The 23,858-nt window shown below is 46.5% G+C and overlaps 1 protein-coding gene across 7 annotated transcripts in view; it reads left to right on the top strand.

Annotated features, from left to right (window-relative positions):
• MCF2L (MCF.2 cell line derived transforming sequence like) overlaps nucleotides 1-23,858 on the top strand; it is a 146,728-nt gene that overhangs the window by 114,580 nt on the left and 8,290 nt on the right. For all 7 annotated transcript variants that reach the window (XM_038761551.1, XM_038761550.1, XM_038761556.1 and 4 more), the window contains 13 exons: nucleotides 604-763; nucleotides 1,774-1,850; nucleotides 2,947-3,023; nucleotides 5,949-6,015; nucleotides 6,646-6,761; nucleotides 11,124-11,193; nucleotides 11,432-11,524; nucleotides 11,617-11,709; nucleotides 14,045-14,170; nucleotides 14,267-14,488; nucleotides 21,993-22,085; nucleotides 22,643-22,721; nucleotides 23,556-23,622. In XM_038761551.1, coding sequence (XP_038617479.1) covers nucleotides 604-763; nucleotides 1,774-1,850; nucleotides 2,947-3,023; nucleotides 5,949-6,015; nucleotides 6,646-6,761; nucleotides 11,124-11,193; nucleotides 11,432-11,524; nucleotides 11,617-11,709; nucleotides 14,045-14,170; nucleotides 14,267-14,488; nucleotides 21,993-22,085; nucleotides 22,643-22,721; nucleotides 23,556-23,622 — 1,340 coding nt within the window. The remainder of the gene's footprint in view (nucleotides 1-603; nucleotides 764-1,773; nucleotides 1,851-2,946; nucleotides 3,024-5,948; nucleotides 6,016-6,645; nucleotides 6,762-11,123; nucleotides 11,194-11,431; nucleotides 11,525-11,616; nucleotides 11,710-14,044; nucleotides 14,171-14,266; nucleotides 14,489-21,992; nucleotides 22,086-22,642; nucleotides 22,722-23,555; nucleotides 23,623-23,858) is intronic.

Here is a 23,858-nt window from a genome sequence, read left to right as displayed (position 1 = left end):
ATGACGAAAAAGCACATAAGGGAAGAGTGAATCTAAGAAATTAAGCCAATACCAGACATTGAATGATGACAACACAAGGAAAGAATTAATCTGAGAAATAAAGCAGATACCATACATCGAACAAGGACAACAAAAAGATTCTGCCCCCCCCTCCATGGGGACTCCTATCCTTATCAGCGCTTAGAACAGTGCTTTGCACTTAGTAAGCGCTTAATAAATGCCATCATTATTATCTACTGTTTGTCTTCTAATGTCGCAATAATAACATTAATGGTATTTAAGTGCTTATTATGTGTCCGGCACTGTTCTAAGCGCTGGGGTAGATACAGCTAATCAGCTTGGACACGGTCCCTGTCCCCCATGGAACTCTCAGTCTTAATCTCCATTTTCCAGGTGAGGTAACTGAGGCCCAAAGAAGTGAAGTGACTTGCCCAAGGTCACCCAGCCAGTGAGCGGCAGGGTTGGGATTAGAACCCAGGTCCTTCTGACTCCCAGGCTCGGGCTCTGTCCAGTAGACCACGCTGCTTCGATATATGCCCCGATTAAAGCGGGATGGATTCAAGGGGGACTGGTGTACTGATTTAGCAAACGGTATCGTTGCAGGAGCATGTGCAGAAGGTGTTCCAGAAGCAAGAGAGTATGGAGGAAATGTTCCGGAAGAGGCAAGCGAGCCTGAAGAAGCTCGCAGCCAAGCAGACCCGACCTGTTCAGCCAGTGGCCCCGAGGCCTGAGGCCTTTGCCAAATCCCCCTGCACCTCCCCAGGTCAGTTCCCTTAGATAGATTTTTTTCTTTTGGTGTTTAAGTGCTTACTATGTGCCAGGTACTGTACTAAAGGCTGGGATAAATATAAGCTAATAATAATAGTAATTCGGGTATCAGTTAAGCGCTTACTATGTGCCCAACACTTTACTAAATGCTAGGGTGGATACGAGCAAATGGAGCTGGACACAGTCCCTGTCCCACGTGAGGTCACAGTCTCAATCCCCATTTTATAGATGAGGTAAATGAAGCCCAGAGAAGTGAAGTGACTTGCCCAAGGTCACATGGCAGACAAGCGGTGGAGCTGGGATTAGAACCCATGACCACCTACCTCCCAGGCCTGGGGCTCTATCCACTCCTCCATACTGCTTCCCATTCTGGTTTCTTATTAGGAAGACATCCTTTTTTCAATCAATGATACAATCAATCAATCAGTGATATTTATTGAGCCCTTACCATGTGCAGAGCACTGGAAAAGTACAGTTCAGTAGAATTATAGAGTTGGTAGACACAGTCCCTCCCTACAAGCAGCTTCCAGTCAATCAATCTGTGGTATTTATTGAGTGCTTACTGTTTGCAGAGAACTGTATTCAGCGTGGAGAAAATGCAGTAGAATAGAATTGGTAGACGTGATTCCCTGTCCACAAGGACCTTACAGTCTAATGATCAGTCAGTCAATCAGGTAGTAGTTATTGAGCACCTGTTGTGGGCAGAGTACTGTATTAAGCACTTCAGGAAGAGCTGGAAGAACAATCCCTGCCTACAGGGAGCTTCCAGTCTATACATGGGAAGATAGACATTAAAATAGATTAGGGATAGGGGAAATAATAGAGTGTAGGAATATTTGCATAAGTACCATGGGACTGCGGGGAGTGCCAAATACTTAATCTAGAGGCATCTGAAAGGGGTGAGGCGAGGGAGGGGGCGGAATGGCGACAGACCCCTGAGTTCTAATTCTGCGGACAGTGAAACAGAACGTTACCCACAGCCCTTTGCTCACTTGTCTCAACCAGGTCTCCGAAGAGGTTCTGAACAGTCCTCCAGTCCTGACGGCAGTGTGCTCCGGAGGGTGAATTACCGGAGGATCAAGGTAAAAGAGGCCTCCTCCCCGCCCTCCCGCTTCACCTGCCTTGGGACACGTGAGGTGGTGGCTCAAATTTTGTGGGTTGGCTTTGTGGCAGTGGCCTCCTCCGCTGGCCCCTTGGGCAACTTGATGGGCAGCGTGATGGACTGCTATTTGCTCACCCTGAAACCCAGGTAGTCTGGTTAGACTTTCTGATCGAAGACATCCTTTCGTGCATAATAATTGTGGCATTTGTTAAGTGCATACTGCGTGCCAGACACTGTTCTAAATGCTGGGTTAGAAACAAGCAAATGGGGTTGGACACAGTTCCTGTCCCGCACTGTCTTCATCCCTATTTTACAGCTGAGGTAACTGAGACACAGAGAAGTGAAGTGGAGGCCTTCCCAGACTGAGCCCCTTCCTTCCTCTCCCCTTCATCCCCCTCTCCATCCCCCCCATCTTACCTCCTTCCCTTCCCCACAGCACCTGTATATATGTATATATGTTTGTACATATTTATTACTCTATTTTACTTGTACATATCTATTTTATTTTGTTAGTATGTTTGGTTTTGTTCTCTGTCTCCCCCTTTTAGACTGTGAGCCCACTGTTGGGTAGGGACTGTCTCTATATGTTGCCAACTTGGACTTCCCAAGCGCTTAGTACAGTGCTCTGCACACAGTAAGCGCTCAATAAATACAATTGATTGATTGATTGATTGAAGTGACTTGCCAGAGGTCACATGGCAGGCAAGCGGCAGAGCCGGGATTAGAACCCAGGTCCTTCTGACTCCAAAGCCTGTGCTGTAGCCACTAGGCCACGCTTTTTTCTACATCTTGACCTCTGTTTGCTTTTCTTCCTCAGGGGCCTCTTGAATCAGTGTTAAGCTTCCAGGGGTTGAGTAGCGGGAAATGAGGGCGCCTGTCATTATTAACATCTTGGTTGTTGTCGGGAGAATAAACTGATCTGAAATCCAGCTGGATCTCACTTTCAAGGGCACCTTTGATCCAACTGCCTTCAGAAGATGAATGAAATCCAGAATCTCCACCTTTCCCTCTTGCCATTAAAGCCCTGACTGACAGTCTTTATTTGCCAACTGACTTTTTTCTCCATCTTGTTTCAGAGTGAAATGAGCGTCGTTCAGCAGGGCCGAGGTAGCTCAGCAATGGACGACGACGAAAACCTAACAATATTGAGGAGGTGGGTTAGCTTGTTGGGGTTTTTTTTTTTTCCGAACCTGGGTTTTTGTTTCTCCAAACCTTGGTTTTTGGGTTTATTTATCGAGCGCTTATTGTATGCAGAGCACTATATGAAGGCAGTTGGGAGAGTACAATATAATAGAGTTGGTAGGCATGTTCCCTGCCCACAATGAGCTTACAGCGTAGAGAGGGAGACAGACATTATTATAAATAAATTGTGTACATCTTCATTCATTTGATCGTATTTGAGCGCTGTGTGCAGAACACTGGACTAAGTGCCTGGGAGAGTACAATACAGTGATAGACACATTCCCAACCCACAACAAGCTTACAGTCTAGACAGACATTAATATAAATAAATCAATCACAGTGGGATAAGTAGGAAGTGGCTACATGGGAAATAACAAGCGTGAAAAAAGTTAAATGAATAAATGGAGTTCACAATTCAATATAATCCCATTAAGAGTGCAGGTGTGGTGTTTCTGAAAAACCTCAACTTCATGGAAACTTACACTGTCCTACTCCATCCTATGTACAGACTTATATATGTCCAATAAGCCTTTTCTTCTAACCCCACTTAAGGTTTTTTCCAGACGGAAGCATGTCAGGATAAAGTTTCCTTCCTTCCTTCATTCATTTAGTCATATTTAGTGAGTGCTTACAGTGTGCGGAGCACTGTACTAAGCGCTTGGAATGTACAATTTGGCAACAGATAGAGACAATCCCTACCCAACAACGGGCTCACAGTCTAGAAGGGGGGAGACAGACAACAAAACAAAACAAGTAGACCGGCATCAGTAGGGTCAATATAAATAAATATAATTATTTCCTAATTCCATGATAGCGCTCTAGCCAAAGCCTGCATTATTTCAGAACCGACTGTGTAAAAACACTGTAGATGCTTTAAATTGTTCACTCTAGTTTTTCTCCCTTCAACCAGTGATCTTCGTAACAAAATTTTGGTGGGAAAAAGGTCCTACAGATAAAGATTTTGGTAGACTTTAGCTCCACCTTTCACTGGGTTAAACCTGAAGGGAAGTTCTGTTGGCTCTGCCACTTGTCTATTTTGCGACCTTGGGTGAGTCACCTAATTTCTCTGTGCCTTACTTTGTAAAATAAGGATTAAAACTGTGAGACCCATGTGGGAAGTGGACTGTGTCCAACCTTATGAACTTGTATCTACCCCAGCACTTAGTAAAGTACCCCACCTATGGTAGGCATTTAACAAATACCGTAAATAAGAAAGAGTGTAATTTGATTATACTATAATTTATATATCAGAGAGTTGGCCCTGACCTTAACCAGAGAATGAGACCCTTAGGTGAAACGAAAAAGGTCCAGTAGCAACCATTAAAAATGCTACCTTCGATTTTTAGAGCACTTTAATTCAAAGTGTTTTTATCTCTGTTGTCTCATTTGGCTTCATACCATCTCGGGGAGGAAGGGAGGAATTGTTTTCCCTGTTTTACAAGTGAGAAAAGTGAGGCCCAGAAAAGATGAAAGACTTGCTCAAAGTCAGGGGCAAACCTATGGCTAGTGCCCAATTTTTCTGTCTCCCAACCTAAGTTTTCCACTAACCCACTGCTGACAGCCCTCATTACCGCTCTACACTGGTCAGGAGTCCCTCCTGGACTCTGTTTTCAAATAGTTCTTCAGTGTAAGTAGTCAATCGGTTGGTCAATCGTATTTTCTGAGTGCTTACTGTGTGCAGAGCCCTGCACTAAGTGTTTGGGAGAGTACAATATTACAATAAACAGGCACATTCCCTGCCTACAAAAGCCTAGGGGGAGACAGACTTAATATAAATAAATGACAGATATGGACCCAAGTGTGTGTGGCTAGGAGGGGGGAATGAATGAATTGAGCAAGTCAGAGTGACGCAGAAGGGAGTGGTGATGATCTTGTATCTACCCCAGTGTACAGTACAGTGCTTGGCACAAAGTAAGCTCTTAACAAATACCACGATTATTATCATTATTCTTCCCCAAAAGAGAACTCCCATGAGTGCTTTTATTTGCTAAGTGGTTTAAGTCCCGTCTGGACTACTGCACTCCCGTCTGGACTACTGCACTAGCCTTCTCTCTGATCTCCCATCCTCGTGTCTCTGTCCACTTCAATCCATACTTCATGCTGCTGCCCGGATTATCTTTGTCCAGAAACGCTCTGGACATATCACTCCCCTCCTCAAAAACCTCCAATGGCTACCGATCAATCTGCGCATCAGGCAGAAACTCCTCACCCTGGGCTTCAAGGCTCTCCATCACCTCGCCCCCTCCTACCTCACCTCCCTTCTCTCCTTCTACTGCCCAGCCCGCACCCTCCGCTCCTCCACCACTAATCTCCTCACTGTACCTCGCTCTCGCCTGTCCCGCCATCGACCCCCGGCCCACGTCATCCCCCGGGCCTGGAATGCCCTCCCTCTGCCCATCCGCCAAGCTAGCTCTCTTCCTCCCTTCAAGGCCCTGCTGAGAGCTCACCTCCTCCAGGAGGCCTTCCCAGATTGAGCCCCTTCTTTCCTCTCCCCCTCGTCCCCCTCTCCATCCCCCCGCCTTACCGCCTTCCCCTCCCCACAGCACCTGTATATATGTATATATGGTTGTACATATTTATTACTCTGTTTATTTATTTATTTATTTATTTTACTTGTACATTTCTATCCTACTTATTTTATTTTGTTGGTATGTTTGGTTCTGTTCTCTGTCTCCCCCTTTTAGACTGTGAGCCCACTATCGGGTAGGGACTGTCTCTATGTGATGCCAATTTGTACTTCCCAAGCGCTTAGTACAGTGCTCTGCACATAGTAAGCGCTCAATAAATACGATTGATTGATTGATTGATTGATTGATTAAGGCAGTGTTGAGTGCTATCTTTCTGGGCTTCCAGGCTCACTGAAGACTCACAACTTTTCCTGTAATTTTCTTTACAGGCATGTAATGAACGAGCTCCTTGAAACAGAACGGGCATATGTGGATGAACTTCTTTGTGTTCTTGAGGTAAACGTGGATATCATCATCATCAGTGATATTTATTGAGCTCTTACTATGAGCGGAGCACTTTACTAAACGCTTGGGAGAGTGCAGCACAACAGTGTTGGCAAGCATGTTCCCTGCCCAAAATGAGCTTTGGGTGGGCGAAGGTGCTGTCTGTCTGACTCGTATGAAAATGAGCTGCAGCTGGGAAATACATCGGTCTATTAATCAGGCCTGTCTTTGAAAATTCATGAAATTACAGAAATGGTTCTGTAATTTCATGAATTTTCAAAGACACCAGAGAATCACTTTCCATGTATATTCTGAGAACCTCACTTTTTAACATCATGGAAAGCAGGCCTTTGTCATATGTTTAGTCCATTAAATCTGTTGAGCTAAATGAACTGACCCATAATTCCGTGGAAGGAACCGGACACCTGAAGTTTTTCCATACGTGAATTCATCGTATTTTCTCGGTTTAGACTGCATGACTCTCTGAAAAGAAATGGGGGCTAGCAGAGAAAGGGACTGAACAGTTTACAAGGGCAACAGTACATATTTGAAAAAGAGAAAGTCGTGATTTTTCAGGCATTCTGTGAAAGCAACAGAGTAAAGGGGTGGGGCTGATCAACTTCTGGACCTTTTCTGTTTCAGGGATATGCCGCTGAGATGGAGAATCCTTTAATGACTCACCTCATCCCCCCAGCACTCCAAAATAAGAAGGATATATTATTTGGGAATATGGAAGAGATCTATCACTTTCATAACAGGTTAGTGTTCCCTCTTAGAGTCTTGGACTCAGATAACGCTTGTTATCCACCGGGTTTTGGTTTTTTTCCTTCTTTTATGGTATTTGCTAAGCGCTTAGTAAGTGCCAGGCACTGTACTAAGCTCTGGGGTAGATACAAGATAATCAGGTTAGACACTGCCCACGTCCCACTTAGGGCTCACAGTCTTAATCCCCATTTTACAGATGAGGAAACTGAGGCCCAGAGTCTGGTCTGATCAGATGTGAAAGGGAAGGGGGTTCCAAGCGCAGAGGAGGATGTGGGCGAGGGGTTGGTGGTGGGAGAGATGAGATTTGGAGGTACAGCAAGTCAGTTGGTGTTAGAGGAGCAGAGCGTGAAGGTTGGATTTTAGTAGATTGGCAAGCTAAGGTAGGAGGGAGAGAGCTGACTGGGTGTTTTAAAGCTGACAGTAAGAAGGTTGTGTCTGAGGGGCAACAATTGGAGGTTTGTGAGGAGTGGAGAGATATGGACTGAACAGTTTTTAAGAAAAATAGGCAGCAGAGCAAAATAGGGAGGGAAAAGACAGGAGGAAAGGAGGTCAGGAAAGGGGCTTTAATGCAGTAATAATCATAACTGTGGTATTTGTAAAGTCCTTACCATGCAGCGGGCACCGTATGGACATGTGGGGCCCACAATCTCAATCCCCATTTTACAGCTGAGGGAATGGAGGCCCAGAGAAGTGAAGTGACTTGCCCAGGGTCACACAGCAGAGGTGGTGGAGCCGGGATTAGAACCCAGGTCCTTCTGCTTCCCAGGCCCGGGCTGTATCCACGCTGCTTCCCCTTCACCAGTGAGGGCTGCCAGCATCCATTTCCAAACACAGATTAGAAGCCCAGCTGTTTTTCCCAGGCTTTTTTCCTCCCGGAGGGTGAGCTAATCCAAGAAACTCCTCACCCTTTTCCCTCCCCATCCTTCGAGGCTGGGCGGAGGGGAATTCTCCCTATTCCGGGCCCAAGGAGATTGGATACGGTTGTCTCTGCTGGCCCTCCCGTTGAAGGCGATTTTTCAGTTCGTAAAGAGGTTACGGTCTGTTTCCCAAGGCGGGCTGGGGTGAGGCGGAGGGGGAGGGGAGTTGAAAGGGGAGGCAGGAGATACAGGCCCTGTGGAATTTTTTGCTGCAGTCACCAGTTGATCTGGAACCTGTGAGGAAAGGCCTAATCCTGGCCAAGCGATGCCTCAGGATGGGCGGTGGTGTGGTCTCTGGGGCGTGGGGGCGGGAGGGGTGGGACCTCGCCTTGGTCCACGGGGGGCCCGTAAGACTGTGGGAACTAGCGTCTCGTGCCCGTGGAGACAGATGCCGGTGACCCCCGAGTTTTCTGTTCTATTAATAATAATAATAATAATGGCATTTATTAAGCGCTTACTATGTGCAAAGCACTGTTCTAAGCGCTGGGGAGGTTACAAGGTGATCAGGTTGTCCCACGGGGGGCTCACAGTCTTCATCCCCATTTTCCAGATGAGGGAACTGAGGCCCAGAGAAGTGAAGTGACTTGCCCAAAGTCACCCAGCTGACACTTGGCAGAGCCGGGATTTGAACCCATGACCTCTGACTCCAAAGTCCGTGCTCTTTCCACAGAGCCACGCTGCTTCTTCTTCTTCTATTAATTTGCTCTCCTCTCCTCTGTCATGTGGGCCGCCCACCCCACCCACTGACAAATAAAGCCAGGGAGCTGGACTCATTTGACCCCAGCTCTTCATCCCTGTCTCTCCCTGGAAGCCGTCGTAAACCTCCAGGGAAAACCCCCGGTGGATTTTTTTTTTTCAGAAGAAACTTGGCATAGGGCCAACTAGAGCCCGGGCCTGGGAGTCAGAAGGTCATGGGTTCTAATCCTACCTCTGCCACTTGTCTGCTGGGTGACCTTGGGCAAGCCACTTCACTTCTCTGGGCCTCAGTTCCCTCATCTGGAAAATGGGGGTTGAGACTGTGAGCCCCACGTGGGACAGGGGCTGCGTCCAACCCGATTTGCTTGTATCCACCCCAGCGCTGAGTACAGTACAGGGTACAGAGTAAATAATCAATCAATCGTATTAATTGAACGCTTACTGTGTGCAGAGCACTGTACTAAGCGCTTGGGAAGTACAAGTTGGCAACATATAGAGACAGTCCCTACCCAACAGTGGGCTCACAGTCTAGAAGGGGGAGACAGAGAACAAAACATATTAACAAAATAAAATAAATAGAACAGATATGTACAAGTAAAATAGAGTAATAAATAAATAATAAGTAAATAACAAATATCATTATTATTATGATGATTCTCATCTCAACCACGGGCTCGTTCACCTAATCGACATGTGGATGCAGTCTTCCCTGGGCTGGTTGAGAAAACGTATTTTTCCTAAGTTTGTTTTCTTATTTACAATTGTCCATTACCCTTTAGGTCCCTCCTTGAGGGCTACTGTAGTAGCATTGGTATTGTATTGAGCAGCAGCCTGGACTATATGTTGCCAACTTGTACTTCCCAAGCGCTTAGTACAGTGCTCTGCACACAGTAAGCGCTCAATAAATACGATTGATTGATTGACTAATGGATAAAGCCCGGGACTGGGAGTCAGAAGGACCTGGGTTCTAATCCCGCCTCTGCCGCTTGTCTGCTGTGTGACCTTGGGCAAGTCGCTTCAATTCTCTGGACCTCTGTTCCCTCATCTGTAAAATGGGGATTAAGGCTGTGAGCTCCTTATGGGACAGGGACTGAGTCCAACTGGATTTGATCCCTCCTAGCACTTAGTACAGTGCCTGGCACAGAGTAAGTGCTTTTGGTTCATTCATTCATTCAATCGTATTTATTGAGCGCTTACTGCATGCAGAGCACTGTACTAAGCGCTTGGGAAGTACAAGTTGGCAACATATAGAGACGGTCCCTACCCAACAGTGGGCTCACAGTCTAGAAGGGGGAGACAGACAACAAAACAAAACATATTAACAAGATAAAATAAATAGAATAAATATGTACAAATAAAATAAATAAATAGAGTAATAAATACGTACAAACATATATACATATACACAGGTGCTGTGGGGAGGGAAAGAGGTAAGGTGGGGGGGATGGGAGTGCTTAATAAATACCATAATTATTAGTAGTAATAGTACAATGCTCTGCACACAGTTAAGCGCTCAGTAAATACCATTGAGCTAGTAATCATTTAAGTGCTCTGCACACAGTAAGCACTCATAAATACGATTGAAGGACTTTATTGAGCACTTACCAGGCACAGAGCATGATACTAAGCAATGGGAAAGAATACACAGGTGGGAATTAAGCATGGGCCTTGAAGTCTCCCAAACGTTTAGCACAGTGCTCCACACACAGAAAGCATTCAGTAAATACCACTGATTGATTGCTATATTAATTATTAATATTAATTATTGCTATATTGTATATTAAATGATTACTGTGTGCAGAGCACTGTACTAAGCACCGGGAAAGACTGCACAGGTGGGAGTTCAAAACGATCTCTGTACTCTTCCAAATGTGTAGTACAGTGTCCTGTGCACAGTAAGCACTTAATAAGCTCCACTGCTTGATCGATTTTCCTGTCACCAATGGGCAACTCCGGGAGAGTGAATCAGTCATTTTTTTCAATGGGAAAGCCACTGGGTCAGACACTTCCTTCTGCGTCAGCCCTCCCTATCAGTCTATCAATTTATTGTGTGCAGAGCACTGTGCTAAGCACTTAGGAAACTACACTAGAGGTGTGAATCAGGTTGGACACAGTCCCTGTCCCACGTGAGGCTCACTTGAGCAACCTCCCTGCTCTCAAAGAGCCCCGCCGGGAGAATAACTTACAGATAAAAGGAAAATGAGAATGGGGAAATGGGTGGATGGATGAATAAGAACTGAAGTAGTCGAGTACATAGATCAGCTTGTAAAAAACCAAAAAACAATGCTGGTAGTTTGGAGGGTGTGCTCTGGAGAGGAGGAAATTAATCAGGGAAAGGTTCCTGGAGGAGGTGAGAGTCTAGGAGGATTCTGAAGACGGAGATTGCTGTGGTCTGAGGATGTAAAGGGAGAGGGAATCCAAGTAAGAGGAAAGATGTGACTGTGGAGTCGGAGTCAGGAGCGTCGAGAATGGGACCCAGTGAGAAGGTAAACTTGAGAAGAATGGAGAGCTTGATGGGAGAAGAGAGTTGATAAGTAAGAGATAGAAAGTCTTTTAATGTCACCTGTCAGGAACCCCTAAGGGTCTGGAGAAGTGTGCTTGTCTAAGAACTGAAGACAGTCCCAGACTTAGCATTTTGGTGATTAAATGTGATTGGGACAACACAGAGGAAAAATATTGATTGCAGCTGCTGTTCAACTTAAGACTCCTTACGTGGGCTCTAATAAAGCTTCCTTTGTCTAGAATCTTCCTGAGGGAACTGGAAAACTACATTGATTATCCAGAACTGGTAGGAAGGTGTTTTCTAGAAAGGGTATGTATAACAAACCTCCGTACTTCACCGTGCGCTTCCTCGACCTGCTAGAATCCTGAAATGTGGTGATGTGTGGGCTTCAGTCTCACCAGCCAAACTTTCCCAGGGGGTTGAAATACATTCCCCTTTAAGGATCATTTCATCCTTATCCTGGGAGGGACGCATTTTACAGATATCATGTTTCCTGACCGTTAAAATCCGTTAATGTGTGACTGCTTTCTCCTCCCCCCAAACTCAGATGGAAGACTTTCAGATTTATGAGAAATACTGTCAGAATAAACCCAGGTCAGAAAGTCTGTGGAGGCAGTGGTCAGACTCTGCCTTTTTTCAGGTATACTTCCATGATTCTTTGCCAAGCCTTCTGTTTCCCGATTGATCCGTTTGGCCGGTAGTAAACCAAGGGGCTCTCTGAATTGATTTCAGGAATGCCAGAGGAAGCTTGATCACAAATTGAGTTTGGATTCCTATTTACTGAAGCCCGTACAGCGGATTACCAAATATCAGTTACTCCTAAAGGTAAGGGGAAAGCCAAATAGGGTTCATATACTTGATTCTGGCAGGGCTGAAATTTGATAATGATATTTTTTTGTCCTAAAAATGGCCCCCAAATTTAGTGGCCCACAAGCTGATAAATGGAGTATGGCCTAGGGGAAAGAGCCCAGGCTTTGGAGTCAGAGAACCGGGGTTCTAATTCCGGCTCTGCCAATTGCTTGCTGTGTGACCTTTGGGTGAGTCACTTAACCTCTCTGTGCCTCGGTTACCTCATCTATAAAATGAGGATTAAATCCTCATCCCTCCAGTTTAGACTGTGAGCCCCATGTGGGACACGGACTGTGTCCAACCTGATATACTTGTATCTACCCCAGGGCTTAGAACTAATCAGGTTGGACACAGTCCCTGCCCAACGTGAGGCTCACGGTCTTAATTCCCACTTTACAGATGAAGGAACTGAGGCACTCTGAAGTTAAGCCCAAAGTCACTAGGCCAAGCTGACTTTCCAAAAAAAAAAAAATATATATATATATAAAATTTTGTAGTAATGATTTTTGTATAGTTCCAGTCAAAGTTGGAAGGTTTAGAGATATCTTCTCTCCATAAGAAAGTGCCAACTTGGAGAGTTGAGAAGCAGTGTGACCTAGTGGCTAGAGCCCAGGTCTGAGCCAAGTTCTAATTCCCACTCTGCCACTTGACTGCTGTGTGACCTCGGACAAGTCTCTTAATTTTCTGTGCCTCAGTTACCTATTCTGTAAAATGGGGATTAAGACTGTGAACTGGGACAGTGAGCCCCATGTGGGACACGGACTGTGTCCAACCTGTTTAACTTGTGTCTACCCCAGCGCTTAGTACAGTGTGTGGCACACAGTAAGCGCTTAACAAATGCCATTAAAAAAAAAACCTCAAATGATATTCATTCATTCAGTCGTATTTATTGAGCGCTTACTGTGTGCAGAGCACTGTACTAAGCGCTTGGGAAGTACAAGTTGGCAACATGTAGAGACAGTCCCTACCCAATAACGGGCTCACAGTCTAGAAGGTGAAATCCTGGCCCTGGTCTTTCTGTTGCCTGTAGATGAAACTCCGGTAGGTTGTTTAAAATGTAACACTTTCTGCCTGAGGGGGGTTAGAATGTGCCAACGTAGTGCAGTCTGTCTCCCTGCAGAAAGGTTCACATTCACAGTGGAAGACTAAGGCATTATTATAATCCTAGTATTCATTAAGCACTTATTTGTTAGTTAAGCCCTTGAGATATGTCACACATTTTGCTAAATGCTGGGATAGATATAATGGAAGCAGATTGGACACCATCCCTGTCTCACAGTTCCCAGTCCAAGAGGGAGGTAGCACGTGAATTTAACCCCCTGTTTTACAGATGAGGAAACTGAGGCTCAGACATCGAGTGACTTGTCCAGGGTCACACAGCCACCTCCCAGTCCTGTGTTCTTTCCACTATTCATTCATTCATTCAGTTGTATTTATTGAGTGTTTACTGTGTGCAGAGCACTGTACTAAGCGCTTGGGAAGTACAAGTTGGCAATGTATAGAGACGGTCCCTACCCAACAACAAGCTCACAGTCTAGAAAGGGGAGACAGACAACAAAACAAAACATGTAGGCAGGTGTGAAAATCGTCAGAACAAATAGAATTAAAGCTATATGCACATCATTAACAAAAAAAATAGTAAATATGTTCAAGTAAAATAGAGTAATAAGTCTGTACAAATATATATACAGGTGCTGTGGGGAGGGGAAGGAGGTAGGGCGGAGGGGATGGGGAAGAGGAGAGGAAAAGGGGCTCAGTCTGGGAAGGCTTCCTGGAGGAGGTGAGCTCTCAGTAGGGCTTTGAAGGGAGGAAGAGAATTAGCTTGGCGGATGTGTGGAGGGAGGGCATTCCAGGACAGGGGGAGGACGTGGGCCTGGGGTCATTCATTCATTCATTCAATTCAATCATATTTATTGAGCGCTTACTGTGTGCAGAGCACTGTACTAAGCGCTTGGGAAGTACAAGTTGGCAACATATAGAGACAGTCTCTACCCAACAGTGGGCTCACAGTCTAGAAGGGGGAGACAGAGAACAAAACAAAACATATTAACAAAATAAAATAAATAGAACATGTACAAGTAAAATAAATAAATAGAGTAAAAAGGGACAGGCGAGAACTAGGCCTCACCGCTTCTAAAAAGTGGTATTCCTGTTTCAGCAAAAGCTTGAGTCCCTCTGAAGAGGCTTTTATCCAAGCGGATAGGTGGGACCCACCTTTTTAGTAGAGTTTGGGATTTTGGGTCCATTGGATTCAGCCGTGATTTTAGGGTTGGACAGATAAAACTCGAAGCATTGTTCCTTCATCTCTCAGGAAATGTTGAAGTACAGTAAAAATTGTGATGGATCTGAAGATCTGCAGGAGGCCCTGACTTCGATTCTGGGAATTCTGAAAGCCGTCAACGATTCCATGCACCTGATTGCTATCACTGGCTATGATGTAAGTGGTATCATCTAAGGTGTGTATGTTTGTGGGGGGCCATGAATGGTGCCCTAAGAAGTATTCATTTATTTTTTATTTTTTTGCGTATTTTAGGGAAACCTGAATGAACTAGGCAAGCTCTTAATGCAGGGTTCCTTCAGCGTTTGGACCGATCATAAAAAGGGTCATGCAAAAGTGAAGGACTTGGCCAGGTTTAAACCAATGCAGCGACATCTGTTTCTCCATGAGAAAGCAGTATTGTTCTGTAAGAAGAGAGAAGAAAATGGAGAAGGCTACGAAAAGGCCCCATCTTACAGTTACAAGCAGTCTTTAAATGTAAGTAGAGGTTGAGAGCAGTAGCAGTGAATTTTCTGCAGGGCGGGGGGGGGGGGTGTGGGTGTGCGTGTGTGTGTGTGGGTGGGTGTGTGTGTGCATGTGTGTTCACATAGCAAAAGCAGTGGATTTTTATTTGCATGTGTGTTTTCAGATAGCAACAACAGTGGATTTTCATTAGAAGGAGGGTGTGTGTAATAATCATCATCATCATCATCATCATCAATCGTATTTATTGAGCGCTTACTGTGTGCAGAGCACTGTACTAAGCGCTTGGGAAGTACCAGTTGGCAACATATAGAGACGGTCCCTACCCAACAGTGGGCTCACAGTCTAAAAGGTAGTCACAAGGTTTCTGCTGCATAGGGACGGGGCATGGGCCGGGGAGTCACAAGGTTTGCTGCCATTTGTCTGCTGCATGGGGTTGGGGCACGGGCCTGGTAGTCATCATCATCAATCGCAATTATTGAGCACTTACTGTGTGCAGAGCACTGTACTAAGCGCTTGGGAAGTACAAGTTGGCAACATATAAAGTCCCTACCCAACAGTGGGCTCACAGTCTAAAATGTAGTCACAAGGTTTCTGCTGCATAGGGATAGGGCATGGGCCTGGGAGTCATCATCATCAATCGTATTTATTGAGCGCTTACTGTGTGCAGAGCACTGTACTAAGCGCTTGGGAAGTACAAGTTGGCAACATATAGACACAGTCCCTACCCAACAGTGGGCTCACAGTCTAAAATGTGTCATAAGGTTTCTGCTGCATAGGGATGGGGCATGGGCCTGGGAGTCACAAGGTTTGCTGCCATTTGCTGCATAGGGTTGGGGCACGGGCCGGGTAGTCATCATCATCAATCGTATTTATTGAACGCTTACTATGTGCAGAGCACTGTACTAAGCGCTTGGGAAGTACAAGTTGGCAACATATAGAGAAAGTCCCTACCCAACAGTGGGCTCACAGCGCGTGGTCGTGGGTTCGAATCCCAGGGACGAAGACGCGTGGTCGTGGGTTTGAATCTCGGGGACGAAGGAGCGTGGTCGTGGGTTCGAATTCCGGAGACGAATCAATCAATCGTATTTATCGAGCGCTTACTGTGTGCACAGCACTGTACTAAGCGCTTGGGAACTACAAGTTGGCAACATATAGAGAAAGTCCCTACCCAACAGTGGGCTCACAGTCTAAAAGGTAGTCACAAGGTTTCTGCTGCATAGGGATGGGGCGTGGGCCTGGGAGTCACAAGGTTTGCTGCCATTTGTCTGCTGCATAGGGTTAGGGTACAGGCCTGGTAGTCATCATCATCAATCGTTTTTATTGAGCGCTTACTGTGTGCAGAGCACTGTACTAAGCGCTTGGGAAGTACAAGTTGGCAACATATACAGACAGTCCCTACCCAACAGTTGGCTCACAGTCTAAAATGTAGTCACAAGGTTTCTGCTGCATAGGGATGGGGCGTGGGCCTGGGAGTCACGAGGTTTGCTGCCATTTGTCTGCTGCATGGGGTTGGGGCACGGGCCTGGTAGTCATCATCATCAATTGCATTTATTGAGCGCTTACTGTGTGCAGAGCACTGTACTAAGCGTTTGGGAAGTACAAGTTGCCAACATATAGAGACAGTCCCTACCCAACAGTTGGCTCACAGTCTAAAATGTAGTCACAAGGTTTCTGCTGCATAGGGATGGGGCATGGGCCTGGGAGTCACAAGGTTTGCTGCCATTTGTCTGCTGCATGGGGTTGGGGCACGGGCCTGGTAGTCATCATCATCAATCGTATTTATTGAGCGCTTACTGTGTGCAGAGCACTGTACGAAGCGCTTGGGAAGTACAAGTTGGCAACATATAGAGACAGTCCCTACCCAACAGTGGGCTCACAGTCTAAAATGTAGTCATAAGGTTTCTGCTGCATAGGGACGGGGCATAGGCCTGGGAGTCACAAGGTTTGCTGCCATTTGTCTGCTGCATAGGGTTAGGGCGCGGGCATGGTAGTCATCATCATCAATTGTATTTATTGAGCCCTTACTGTGTGCAGAGCACTGTACTAAGTGCTTGGGAAGTACAAGTTGGCAACATATAGAGAAAGTCCCTACCCAACAGTGGGCTTACAGTCTAAAAGGTAGTCACAAGGTTTCTGCTCCATGGGGACGGGGCATGGGCCTGGGAGTCACAAGGTTTGCTGCCATTTGTCTGCTGCATGGGGTTGGGGCACGGGCCTGGTAGTCATCATCATCAATCGCATTTATTGAGCGCTTACTGTGTACAGAGCACTGTACTAAGCGCTTGGGAAGTACAAGTTGGCAACATAGAGAGTAAGTCCCTACCCAACAGTGGGCTCACAGTCAAAAAGGTAGTCACAAAGTTTCTGCTGCATAGGGATGGGGCATGGGCCTGGGAGTCACAAGGTTTGCTGCCATTTGTCTGCTGCATGGGGTTAGGGCACCGGCCTGGTAGTCATCATCATCAGTCGTATTTATTGAGCGCTTACTGCGTGCAGAGCACTGTACTAAGCGCTTGGGAAGTACAAGTGGCAACATATACAGACAGTCCCTACCCAACAGTGGGCTCACAGTCTAAAAGGTAGTCACAAGGTTTCTGCTGCATAGGGACGGGGCATGGGCCTGGTAGTCATCATCATCAATTGTATTTATTGAGCGCTTACTGTGTGCAGAGCACTGTACTAAGCGCTTGGGAAGTACAAGTTGGCAACATAGAGAGTAAGTCCCTACCCAACAGTGGGCTCACAGTCTAAAAGGTAGTCACAAGGTTTCTGCTGCATAGGGTTGGGGCGTGGGCCTGGGAGTCACAAGGTTTGCTGCCATTTGTCTGCTGCATGGGGTTGGGGCACAGGCCTGGGAGTCATCATCATCAATCGTATTTATTGAGCTTTTACTGTGTGCAGAGCACTGTACTAAGCGCTTGGGAAGTACAGGTTGGCAACATATAGAGACAGTCCCTACCCAACAGTGGGCTCACAGTCTAAAAGGTAGTCACAAGGTTTCTGCTGCATAGGGACGGGGCATGGGCCTGGTAGTCATCATCATCAATTGTATTTATTGAGCGCTTACTGTGTGCAGAGCACTGTACTAAGCGCTTGGGAAGTACAAGTTGGCAACATATAGAGACAGTCCCTACCCAACAGTGGGCTCACAGTCTAAAAGTAGTCACAAGGTTTCTGCTGCACAGGGACAGGGCATGGGCCTGGGAGTCACAAGGTTTGCTGCCATTTGTCTGCTGCATGGGGTTGGGGCACGGGCCTGGGAGTCATCATCATCAATCGTATTTATTGAGCGCTTACTGTGTGCAGAGCACTGTACTAAGCGCTTGGGAAGTACAAGTTGGCAACATATAGAGACAGTCCCTACCCAACAGTGGGCTCACAGTCTAAGAGGTAATCACAAGGTTTCTGCTGCATAGGGACGGGGCATGGGCCTGGGAGTCACAAGGTTTGCTGCCATTTGTCTGCTGCATGGGGTTGGGGCACGGGCCTGGTAGTCATCATCATCAATCGCATTTATTGAGCGCTTACTGTGTGCAGAGCACTGTACTAAGCGCTTGGGAAGTACAAGTTGGCAACATATAGAGACAGTCCCTACCCAACAGTGGGCTCACAGTCTAAAAGTAGTCACAAGGTTTCTGCTGCACAGGGACAGGGCATGGGCCTGGGAGTCACAAGGTTTGCTGCCATTTGTCTGCTACATGGGGTTAGGGCACGGGCATGGTAGTCATCATCATCAATCATATTTATTGAGCGCTTACTGTGTGCAGAGCACTGTACTAAGCGCTTGGGAAGTACAAGTTGGCAACATATACAGACAGTCCCTGCCCAACAGTGGGCTCACAGTCTAAAATGTAGTCATAAGGTTTCTGCTGCATAGGGATGGGGCACGGGCCTGGGAGTCACACGGTTTGCTGCCATTTGTCTGCTGCATAGGGTTGGGGCACGGGCCTGGTAGTCATCATCATCAATCGTATTTATTGAGCGCTTACGGTGTGCAGAGCACTGTACTAAGCCCTTGGGAAGTACAAGTTGGCAACATATAGAGACAGTCCCTACCCAACAGTGGGCTCACAGTCTAAAAGGTAGTCACAAGGTTTCTGCTGCATAGGGACGGGGCATGGGCCCTGGAGTCACAAGGTTTGCTGCCATTTGTCTGCTGCATAGGGTTGAGGCACGGGCCTGGTAGTCATCATCATCAATCGTATTTATTGAGCGCTTACTGTGTGCAGAGCACTGTACTAAGAGCTTGGGAAGTACAAGTTGGCAACATATAGACACAGTCCCTACCCATCAGTGGGCTCACATTCTAAGAGGTAATCACAAGGTTTCTGCTGCATAGGGACGGGGCATGGGCCTGGGAGTCACAAGGTTTGCTGCCATTTGTCTGCTGCATAGGGTTGGGGCACGGGCCTGGTAGTCATCATCATCAATCGCATTTATTGAGCGCTTACTGTGTGCAGAGTACTGTACTAAGCGCTTGGGAAGTACAAGTTGGCAACATATAGAGAAAGTCCCTACCCAACAGTGGGCTCACAGTCTAAAATGTAGTCACAAGGTTTCTGCTGCATGGGGATGGGGCGTGGGCCTGGGAGTCACAAGGTTTGCTGCCATTTGTCTGCTGCATGGGGTTAGGGTACAGGCCTGGTAGTCATCATCATCAATCGTATTTATTGAGCGCTTACTGTGTGCAGAGCACTGTACTAAGCGCTTGGGAAGTACAAGTTGGCAACATATAAAGTCCCTACCCAACAGTGGGCTCACAGTCTAAAAGGTAGTCACAAGGTTTCTGCTGCATAGGGATGGGGCGTGGGCCTGGGAGTCACAAGGTTTGCTGCCATTTGTCTGCTGCATGGGGTTGGGGCACGGGCCTGGTAGTCATCATCATCAATCGCATTTATTGAGCGCTTACTGTGTGCAGAGCACTGTACTAAGCGCTTGGGAAGTACAAGTTGCCAACATATAGAGACAGTCCCTACCCAACAGTTGGCTCACAGTCTAAAATGTAGTCACAAGGTTTCTGCTGCATAGGGATGGGGCATGGGCCTGGGAGTCACAAGGTTTGCTGCCATTTGTCTGCTGCATGGGGTTGGGGCACGGGCCTGGTAGTCATCATCATCAATCGCATTTATTGAGCGCTTACTGTGTGCAGAGCACTGTACTAAGCTCTTGGGAAGTACAAGTTGGCAACATATAGAGACAGTCCCTACCCAACAGTGGGCTCACAGTCTAAAATGTAGTCATAAGGTTTCTGCTCCATGGGGACGGGGCATGGGCCTGGGAGTCACAAGGTTTGCTGCCATTTGTCTGCTGCATGGGGTTGGGGCACGGGCCTGGTAGTCATCATCATCAATCACATTTATTGAGCGCTTACTGTGTGCAGAGCACTGTACTAAGCGCTTGGGAAGTACATGTTCGCAACATATAGAGAAAGTCCCTACCCAACAGTGGGCTCACAGTCTAAAATGTAGTCACAAGGTTTCTGCTGCATAGGGATGGGGCATGGGCCTGGGAGTCACAAGGTTTGCTGCCATTTGTCTGCTGCATGGGGTTAGGGCACCGGCCTGGTAGTCGTCATCATCAATTGTATTTATTGAGCGCTTACTGCGTGCAGAGCACTGTACTAAGCGCTTGGGAAGTACAAGTGGCCACATATACAGACAATCCCTACCCAACAGTGGGCTCACAGTCTAAAAGGTAGTCACAAGGTTTCTACTGCATAGGGTTGGGGCGTGGGCCTGGGAGTCACAAGGTTTGCTGCCATTTGTCTGCTGCATGGGGTTGGGGCACAGGCCTGGGAGTCATCATCATCAATCGTATTTATTGAGCTTTTACTGTGTGCAGAGCACTGTACTAAGCGCTTGGGAAGTACAAGTTGGCAACATATAGAGACAGTCCCTACCCAACAGTGGGCTCACAGTCTAAAAGGTAGTCACAAGGTTTCTGCTGCATAGGGACGGGGCATGGGCCTGGTAGTCATCATCATCAATTGCATTTATTCAGCGCTTACTGTGTGCAGAGCACTTTACTAAGCGCTTGGGTAGTACAAGTTGGCAACATAATAGAGACAGTCCCTACCCAACAGTGGGCTCACAGTCTAAAAGGTAGTCACAAGGTTTCTGCTGCACAGGGACAGGGCATGGGCCTGGGAGTCACAAGGTTTGCTGCCTTTTGTCTGCTGCATGGGGTTGGGGCACGGGCCTGGTAGTCATCATCATCAATCGTATTTATTGAGCGCTTACTGTGTGCAGAGCACTGTACTAAGCGCTTGGGAAGTACAAGTTGGCAACATATAGAGACAGTCCCTACCCATCAGTGGGCTCACATTCTAAAAGGTAGTCACAAGGTTTCTGCTGCATAGGGACGGGGCATGGGCCTGGGAGTCACAAGGTTTGCTGCCATTTGTCTGCTGCATAGGGTTGGGGCACGGGCCTGGTAGTCATCATCATCAATCTGTGTGCAGAGCACTGTACTAAATGATGGCATTTGTTAAGCCCTTACTATGTGCGAAGCACTGTTCTAAGCACTGGGGGGATACAAGGCAATCAGGTTGTCCCACGTGGGGCTCACGTTCTTAATCCCCCTTTTACAGATGAGGTAACTGAGGCACAGAGCAGCCAAGTGACTTGCCCAAAGTCACACAGCTAATTGGCAGAGCCGGGATTTGAACCCATGACCTCTGACTCCAAAGCCTGGGCTCTTTCCACTGAGTCACGACTGAAGAGTGGGAGACGGACATTAAACATAAATAAGTAGTTTATAATATATAATTTAAAGGCACAGTGTGTAGGTTGTAAGCTCCTTGGGGTCAGGAAATGTGTGCACCAACTGCTGTACTCTCCCAAATGCTTTAGTACAGTGCTCTGCCCTCAATAAGTGCTCAATAAATATCACTGATGGATGGATTATGCCAGCCAGATAATGGCATTTATTAAGCGCTTACTGTGTGCAAAACACTGTTCTAAGCACTGGGAAGGTTACAAGGTGATCCGGTTGTCCCACATGGGGCTCACAGTCTTAATCCCCATTTTACAGATGAGGTAACTGAGGCCCACAGAAGTTAAGTGACTTGCCCAAAGTCACACAGCTGGCAGTTGGCAGAGCCGGGATTTGAACCTGTGACCTCTGACTCCAAAGCCCGTGCTCTTTCCACTGAGCCACGTTGTATATGTGTGTTCAGATAGCTACAGTAGTGGAATTTCATTTGTGTGTGTGTGTGTGTTCAGAGAGCAACAGCTGCGGATTTTCATTAAAGGATATGTGTATGTGTTAGCAAAAGCAACAGATTTTCATTTGTGTGTGTGTGTGTGTTTGTGCTCGGATAGCCGTAGCAGTGGATTTTCATTACAGGGTGTGGGTGTGTGTGTATTCATAGCTAATTACCATTCTTGAAAAAAAAAAAAATCCAGGATTGAATTTACCCTTTGTTTGATTTTTTCGGGGGGTGGGGGGGAGCTAGGGGGTTCTTTGCTTTCAATACCCTTCTCTCTGCCTTTTCCTCATTTCTTGTATTTGCCAGATGGCCGCTGTTGGAATTACAGAGAATGTGAAAGGTGACAATAGGAAATTTGAAATCTGGTACAACGCAAGGGAAGAAGTCTACATCATTCAGGTAATGACACTTGGGAACAGTAGATTTTTTCGGGCTTTGATTTTCATTTGCTTTATGTCCTTCCGCCTGTTAAATATAACGCCTTCCCTTTTGAGAGAAATAATGTGCCAAGTACTGAACTAAGAAAATCAGGTTTGATGCTGTCCCTGTCCCATATGGGAATTGCAACTTTTTAGCTGTTAAAATAATTTTACTCCTGCAAAGTATGATGATGATGATGGTATTTGTTAATCGCTGCTTATGTGTTAAACACTGTTCTGTGCGCTGGGGTAGATACAAGCAAATCGGGTTGGACACAGTCCCTGTCCCACATGGGGCTCAAGTCTTCACCCCCATTTTACAGATGAGGGAACTGAGGCTCAGAGAAGTGACGTGACCTGCCCTAGGTCACACAGCAGACAAGTGGCAGAGCCAGGATTAGAACCCAGGTCCTTCTGACTCCCAGGCCCGTTTATGTCACGGGTTATTTGAGTACAATACCAAGGTGTACTATCTAATAAATGTTTAGTGTATCAACCCTAGCATCTCTTTTTTTTTTTTTTTTTCATTTTTTGTAGGCACCAACCCCCGAAATTAAAGCAACCTGGGTTAATGAAATCCGGAAGGTGCTAACCAGTCAGTTGCAGGCATGTAGAGGTAAATTTTTTCTTTCATTCAATCAAAAGGTACTATTTATTGAGCACCTCCCATTGGCTAACCACTGCTAAGCTCACGGTTAGCAAGAAGTGAGTGAGAGACATGGTTTCTGCCCTCAAGAAACTTACCGGCAGCACATAGTCACAAAATGGTGTGGCTGTTTGTTCAATAGTGTTTATTGGGCGTTAACAGTGTGCGGAGCACTGTACCAAGCACTTGGGAGAGCACAATATAGCAGTTAGCAGACGTGTCCCCTGCCCACAATGAGTTTACAGTCTAACAGGGAGCACAAGGATGAAAGGGTGAGTTGTTATAAGTCAAGACTTTTGCCTAGGTGCTCAGGTATAGAAATCTAAGTATTAAGAGGGGCTCGTGGATGGAGGAAACTGAGTCGGTGGGGTTTAATCAGGGAAAGCCTCCTGGAAGAGGTGGGTTTTGGGGAGAGCTTTGTAGATGGTGAGAACTGTTTTCTGGCAGGTTTGAAGGAGGAAGTCGTGATCAAGAGTTCGGAAGTCGGTGAATCTGGCAAGAGGTCTAGGAAGCGAGGTAGTTTGGGAGACTGTAAGCTCCTTGTGGGCGGGGAATGTGTCTGTTACATTGTTGTAGTATGCTCTCCCAAGTACTTAGTACGGTGGTGTGCACATAGTAAGTGCTTAATAAATACGATTGACCAAGGAATGTGAGCTGGGGGATGGTGGAAGAAGGGAGCTTGTCTTACACTACTCGAGTAGGACTAACAAGCTTCTGCCTTACAAGGTCGAACCAACAAAACTACTCCCTGCTGGTCAAGTGAAATGAATAAAAGCGTTCAGGTCTAATTGTCTTTTCTTGCAGAAGCCAGTCAACATAGAGCACTGGAGCAGTCTCAGAGTTTGCCTTTGGCTGTCTCATCAAGCACAAGGTAAAGGCAGATGCATCAGTAAGAACGTAAATAAGCGGGATCCTTTTTTTCCCCCAAAAGTTTAGATTCATCAATCAATCAATCAATCAGGGGTACTTATTGGGCGCTTACTATGTGCAGAGCACTGTACTGAGCTCTTGGGAGAGTGCAATGAAACAGAGTTGGTGGACACGTTCCCTGCCCACAACAACCTTCCAGTCATCATCATCATCAATTGTATTTATTGAGCGCTTACT

Source organism: Tachyglossus aculeatus, chromosome 20 (assembly GCF_015852505.1).
Source record: "Tachyglossus aculeatus isolate mTacAcu1 chromosome 20, mTacAcu1.pri, whole genome shotgun sequence".
Taxonomy (NCBI): domain Eukaryota; kingdom Metazoa; phylum Chordata; class Mammalia; order Monotremata; family Tachyglossidae; genus Tachyglossus; species Tachyglossus aculeatus.
The sequence above is the reverse complement of the archived record's forward strand: the minus strand, read 5'-3'. Positions and strand labels throughout refer to the sequence as shown.